A 7,302-nucleotide genomic window follows, 5' to 3' on the forward strand; every position below is an offset into this window, starting at 1 on the left:
TCCAATCCGACAAAGGTTCTCATTTTTGTGCACTCGAAGATTTCACGCAAAAGCTGGTTTGGTTTCGAGGTTCTAGATACAGTGGAATTTCTTGATTTATAATGTATGCGGTGACAGCCCATACATCTTTCAGCAACGATTTCACACAAAGCGATGGCGACGCAGATTGGATGGCTGAAAATTTTCATTCCCATGAATTATTACATATGGGGCATAGTTGAGCGTGAAACCTTCTCATTGTACGGTTTCTTCTCTGAAAATAATTATAATAATAATGATGATTCGGGCATGCAATCGTTTCCATACCCGGATTGAGGAGGCTATTGCTGCTAATGGAAATTTTATTGAACTATTTAATAGATATATAATAAGTTAATGTTGTGTTATTTTGTGCAAAATTAAAGCTTATTAGTTCTACTCTCAAGTTGTCTTCAAATAACGTACGTACCCTGTAGAGGAAGAATTCACACGGTTGTAATTTCGTCAAAGGCTCTGTGCTAATAATATATATTCCTAACGAAACTTCTATAGTATTATATTATACTTATATATCTGAAAGAAACACTTATAGTTTTATGAAATTTCGCGATTTAAACAATAAATATATTTTGTTTTACAGCTCTTCTGTTGAAGCTCCAAACATTTTGCCGATGTTCCCAGCGTACTACATATTTAACACACTTTTAATATTGCTCCTGCTTCTACATATAGTTTGGACATACCTGATTCTGAAAATTGTTGTTGACTCCTTGCAGAAAGGATTGGTAAGATAACTGAACTAAACTGCATATTAATACAAATTGATAAGAGCGAAAAAATATATACAGTAGGTTCTGTTTTTATGCGGCTTTTTTTTATGCGGTTTTGAAATAGTGCGGTTTTTTTTTAAATTACAAAATGCATGTCGACCTATCGGGAATTGTACATATAAACAAGATTCTAAACCAGCTAAGCAAAAACTCATCACAGATTACATCAGAAATGCTAACCCTACAAGTATGGAAGATATATAAAGATATAATTTTCAAAAATACAATATTTTGTTTATGCGATTTTATTTAATTATTTCAGATTCATGCGGTCTATGGAACGTATCTATAGTAATAATATGGGACTAGTGCCCTTTTTTATGCGATTTTATTACATTATTTCAGATTTATGCGGTTTTAGCATTTGAAACGTATCTATAGTTTTACTATAGAACTAGTAGCTTTTTTTATGCTGTTTTTTTTTTATGCTGCTTCTTGCGGAACGTATCTACCGCATAAAAACAGAACCTACTGTAGTTGAATGTGAAAACTAAAAAACACGCTTTATTTTAGGCCATCCGATTTATTTATACTTTTGCGTCATTTCTGACAAAGTACAAGCACTTTGTAATATAATATGGAAAACTAATACTAGTTCATTCGACCAACACTTATTTTTCAGTTTTTGGACACCAATCATCAACAAAAGTTTAATATTTGATTATCCTAATATTTTCTTAGCAGCATATAACACAATTTTTGTCGTTTTAATATTACTTTAATTTTAAAAATTCATTAAAAAACCTTTAACAAAGCTAATTTTTTTTTGGGAAAAGGCTTAGAAAATAAATGAGCACCTAAATAATAAAGTTTCGCAGTTACATAATACATACTTTAAACATTAAATAAAACAAATTTAAAAATGTATAATGCTTAAAAAATAAAACATTTTTCGTTTTAAGAGCTATTTCTGCAGACTTCACCTCCAATTGCACAGTCTAACAACTTTACAAAAATTTACTCAACACGAACATACGTTATGATTTTAAATCAGAATGCTTCAATTATGAAAGATAATGCCTCCAGAATTAACTTTTCCGAAGACAGTACTAGCCCAGAAACTCCGACTTTGTTTTTACAGAGAGGTGAAGTTTTAAAATGTTTGGGTGAGAGTGCAAATAACTTATCAAGGACGGTATTCAAACAAGTTTCTTTGATTCGTATAACTTCCTTTAACTTTGGTTTTGGGAATATGCTGACTGAAGAGTTATTTTATTAATGCGATGTCTTTATGGAACCTTTTTCCGTGTTCATGGTTGCGGTCACCGGAAAGAAATCCAAATTACTATTTAATTGAAGTGAATTTTCAGCGATTTCATTCATTTCATTTCTAACTCTGATATTATTGCGATTTATGGTTGCTTAAGAAATTCTTGACCACTTTGTTCATACCTTTAAATTAAAGATAAAATAAAACTACGAAATTTAAAATAAAGTGTAAATATAAAAGCGGTTGTCTGTAAAGTCGGTTTACTGACGATAGTTTAACGTGACAACGTCATAAGAAAATACTGATGTAATGGTTGCAATTTTCAAAACAAAATTTTAATTTTACACGATATAGAGAAGGAGGTAAATGGAATCGCAATGGAATAGGTCAAGTTACATTTACACAAACGTGAAAAATGACGAAACATTTATCAAATTCATGAAAGATATGTTCAATTTCGATTGTGCATCAGACGTTAATAAATCAACAACACTAAGAGGCAACATCATCGATTTGCCTTTTTCAAGACACATTACACTCGAAACACCCCCTTTCATTTCCTACTTTTCCTATCATCTTCCTATTCTCAACAGAGATATGGTTCATTACCATGCACACAGGAGGAAGGTATATGCAAATACAAATACATATGTGAATTTATATATGTACATATGCGCATATACACACACATAAAGGGTGGGCCATGTAAAATTTACTTTTTGAATCGGCTATAAAAAAAAAAACTAATCAATATTTTTTCAAACTTTTTTTTTTTTATTTTGAAGATTGAACATTGTCATTTATGAATGAAAAATAATATCGTTCAAATGACTGCCACGACTGGCTTTACAGTAGGCCATTCCATCAACCCAATTTTTAAGCACATTTTCGATTGTTTGGGATCCAATTTCATGAATGGCAACTTCGATTTCGTGTTTTAAAGCATCAATCGTCTCTGGATGGTTCGTATAGCATTTGCCCTTAACGGCTCCCCACAAAAAATAGTCCAACGGGCTTAAATCACAGCTTCGAGGCGGCCAATTGATATCGGAATTTCGGCTGATTATTCGGTTTTCAAAAACGGTAGCCAAAAATTCGAGTGTAACTTCGGCGTGTGACAAGGTGCACCGTCCTGTTGAAACCAAATGTCGTCCATGTCATCCTCTTCAATTTTTGGAAACAACTCGTTGAGCATGTCACGGTAACGCTCGCCATTTACTGTAACCGCGGCTCCTCGCTCATTTACTTCGGTTATTTATTAAGTTTCAGAAAAGGAATAATATCATTATCGTTATTTGCTTCGCAGTGTGTCACTATGTGTGTGACGAGGTGCATACAAATATGTATTTGCTATGGATCAGTCGTTTATCTAAAACACTTCCCTCTATCGCAAAATTAACGATTTAATAGCTCGTGGTGACGCTGAACCATGCATGTCCATGTCGGGTGATACACGAACTTGCTTCGTGTCACACATACTATACTTGTTGTCGGCGTTCGCATGATGAAAATCAAAAATTTTAGATATTAGCGTCATGCATCCGACACGCACACATATGTATAAGCTGCAGGGCATGCATGCTTGAGCGTCACCAGGAGCTATAAGTTTTCCGATCAAAAGACAACCTAAGTCCAACGCATTTCTTTATAATGGCGTGTAATGAAATAAAGCACTGCGAGCCTAGTTTCATGTTTTGCAATAACACAGTTAGTTTTAATAACAAAGCTCATACAGCGGATTGGGGTAACACGAATATACATATAGAATATTTTTGAGGCATTGTTTTATGGTACTCAGAATATTAGAAGCTATTGTGAAATACAAATTCGATTTTCTATAACCTGAAGAAAAAAAATCTAGTTTATTATTATTAAATCTTGCTTATTTTTCTTTTTAATTTTTTAATATGCAGTTATAAAAACTCTTTCTTGCCTTTTTCAGATGTCTGGTGATATAAGATCAAGTGACAGCGAAGATGTTTCAGATAGCTCTGAAAACGCATCTATTCCTCTGAATGGCAACATTGGGGAGCCTACCAAAAAAATGTACAATGTTAATTAAAAAAAAAACACATTTGTATAATATGTAAATAAATAGTCTAAAAAGCTTGCTTTTTGAACCAAAAATGTAATGTAATAAAAGTGATTATAGTGAAACTATACCAACGGTACTCGTATTAGGATTTTTACAAGCATATCTAATAGAGAAATAGAAATAGATTTTTTATTACATGTTTAATCTATAATTACGCTAATTTACCACATTTTCTCTTACAATTTTTGTTTCTTACTACATACAACAAATCTTCCCTTTGAATTTTATATATACGATTGCTGGCGTACCAAAGCTTAGCAGTAGCAATGCGGAATCTTGTATACACAAGATTGTAATTGGCGCGTTGGGAATTTTTCTTCTTCCTTGAATTGAAAAACAAAAATAATGATTGCCATAAGAAATGCAAAGTTAACAGCAGAATTGTTACTAACCCAGTGAACACCCAGCTCTTTTTTTGACACGGTAGATACGTCCCTTAGAAAAGCGTCCAAAAAAATTGTATAAAAATAAACATGCGACATATGGTAAATTTGGGGATATGCTCTACAACTTTAAAAAATCGTGTAAGCTGAATACAAAACTAAATATTTTCCCATAAAACCGTGCAAAAGAAGGAATCATGAAATCCATATTACATAAGTACATATAAAACGAAAAAAAAAAAATATTTCTATTAAAAAGAAAGAATTAGTGCATAGTGAAAATTCAATTATAAGTACAAATCATATAAAAATTCAAATCGAAATTAGGGAAAAAAATAAATTTTATAAATATCTATAGCTTCTTGATAAAAAACGTGCACGTTCATTACGGACTAGACCAAAAATGTAAGTAAATATGTATGTCAGATATGCCCAGCAGGCCATTTGTCAGGTTTTATACAAATTATTAACGATTGCAGTTAGTTTTTTCGCTGTAACAAAGTCTGTTATTAACAATTGTTTTTTGATTTGCCAAGTTTTTTTTTATACAAGGTGGCACAAAATTAATCACCTTAGCAGAAAATTTATAATTTTTGTAAATGGGGTTGTGTGTGTGGTTGAGTATTTCTACTGAAATAATCCTAATTAGCGACCAGCACTGGTGTACTACCACTGTTCTTGTGTGACGATGTCTTGTTTTTTTCTGAGTCAGATCCATTTTGTAAGATCTCGATGTCTGAGATCTCATTAATTTGCTGTAAGAAAGGCTTACCGAAAGAGCGAAGTCTTGCCCTAACTAGCCCTGAACATTCACATAAGTAGTGGAAAAAGACTTTCCTTCACCTCTTCCGATTGACAGCTTCTGCAGATGGCATTGAAAGGGAGGTTGAATCTGGCTGAATGATCCTTTCTACCTTCCAATGACCTGTAAGGGTTGCAGTGATGCGTGAAATGTGTGGTTGAGGGAATCCTAATAGGTAATTCGTCCTTTGGATTTTGTACGACGGCCATGTGTTTTTTGTTGTAATATATATATAATTGGCGCGAACACCCTTTTGTTGGATGTTTGGCCGAGCCCCTCCTCCTATTTGTGGTGTGCGTCTTGATGTTGTTCCACAAATAGAGTGACCTACAGTTTCAAGCCGACTCCGAACGGCAAATATTTTTATGAGAAGCTTTTTCATAGCAGAAATACACTCGGCGGTTTGCCATTGCTTGCCGAGGGGCGACCGCTATTAGAAAAATGTTTTTCTTAATTTTGGGTGTTTCACCGAGATTCGAACCAACGTTCTCTCTGTGATTGCCGGATGGTGGTCACGCAACAACCCATTCGGAAATTTTTTTTTCAACCCCGCCAAATAAAATATGAGACAGTCTTTTATTATATTTGACTATTTATGTTTTTTAATAAAAACCAAGTTTTTAGTCCTTAATTTTGACTCTTTATTTTATAACAAAAACCAATGGTCGCGATAAATAGCTTTGTTTATTTAGGAACCAGCATTAACACCCATAACAATGTCAGCCATGAAATCCAACGTAGAATCTCTCTTGCCAACAAGTGTTACTTTGGACTAAGTAGGCAACTGAGCAGTAAAAACCTCTCTCGACGAACAAAACTAACACTCTACAAGGCTCTTAACATGCCCGTCCTAACATATGGCACAGAAGCGTGGATGATGACAACATACGATAAGCGACGCTTAGAGCGTTTGAGAGAAAGATTCTGCGTAAGATTTTTGGACCTTTGCACGTTGGCAACGGCGAATATCCCAGACGATGGAACGATGAGCTGTATGAGCTTTATGACGACATAGACATAGTGCAGCGAATAAAGATCCAGCGGCTACGTTGGATGGGTCATGTCATCCGAATGGATACAAATGCCCCGGCTCTGAAAGTATTCGATGCGGTGCCAGCTGGTAGCAGAGCTGGTAGCAGAGGAAGAGATCAGGTGGAGAAAGACTTGACTTCACTTGGTCTGTCCAACTGGCGCCGGTTAGCACGAGAAAGAAACGACTGGCGCGCTTTGTTAAACTTGGTAAAAATCGCGTAATTGGTTATCGCGCCAATTAAGAAGAAGAAGAGGATAAAAATTAGTAAAAACACCTGTATTACTGCGTATTTTATGAATTAAATTGAAGTTAAAAAAAATGTAATTATGTGCGGAACTATGAAGGAGAATGTTAGAGTGGTGAGTATTGGAATGTTGGGAGTTATAAAGATTACAGCATTGTACTTAACCCACTCCCGTTTTTGAATGGGATTTGCCCCCCAGCGTCATTTACCGTTCATATATGTGAATAAGCATGTTGCTACAACAACAAGAGCAAAAGTATTATTTCCGGAAAACAGGTTATTATAAATTTGTTCAGAAATCCCTCCCTATCATTTTACCATGTTTTATTAAATATTTGATTATACTTTGCCTGAAATTGTTCAAGTATATATATATAATTGGCGTGTACACCCTTTTTGGGTGATTGGCCGCGCTTCTCGTCTTATTTGTGGTGTGCGTTTTGATGTTGTTCCACTAATGGAGGGACCTACAGTTTCAAGCCGAGTCCGAACGGCAGATATATTTTTTATGAGGAGCTTTTTCATGGCAGAAATACGCTCGGAGGTTTTTTCACTGCCTGCCGATGGGCGACCGCTATTAGAAAAAGGTTTTTCCTAATTTTAGTGTTTCACCGATATTCGAACCTACGTTCTCTCTGTGAATTCCGAATGGTAGTCACGCACTAAATATTCGGCTACTACGGCCGCTGTTTAAGTAGCATTACATTAAAAACCAATCCAATTTCC

At 34.7% G+C, this 7,302-nt stretch overlaps 1 protein-coding gene across 1 annotated transcript in view; it reads left to right on the top strand.

Moving 5' to 3' along the window:
• The window catches only part of LOC129237546 (ceramide synthase 6), a 36,844-nt gene extending 32,665 nt beyond the window's left edge, over positions 1-4,179 (top strand). Inside the window, exons 6-7 of the mRNA XM_054872359.1 lie at positions 620-764; positions 3,962-4,179. Of these exons, the coding sequence (XP_054728334.1) occupies positions 620-764; positions 3,962-4,081 (265 nt within the window). The 3' untranslated portion in view covers positions 4,082-4,179. The remainder of the gene's footprint in view (positions 1-619; positions 765-3,961) is intronic.
• The last annotated feature ends 3,123 nt before the right edge of the window (positions 4,180-7,302 follow it).

Source organism: Anastrepha obliqua, chromosome 2, assembly GCF_027943255.1.
Source record: "Anastrepha obliqua isolate idAnaObli1 chromosome 2, idAnaObli1_1.0, whole genome shotgun sequence".
Classification (NCBI taxonomy): Eukaryota; Metazoa; Arthropoda; class Insecta; order Diptera; family Tephritidae; genus Anastrepha; species Anastrepha obliqua.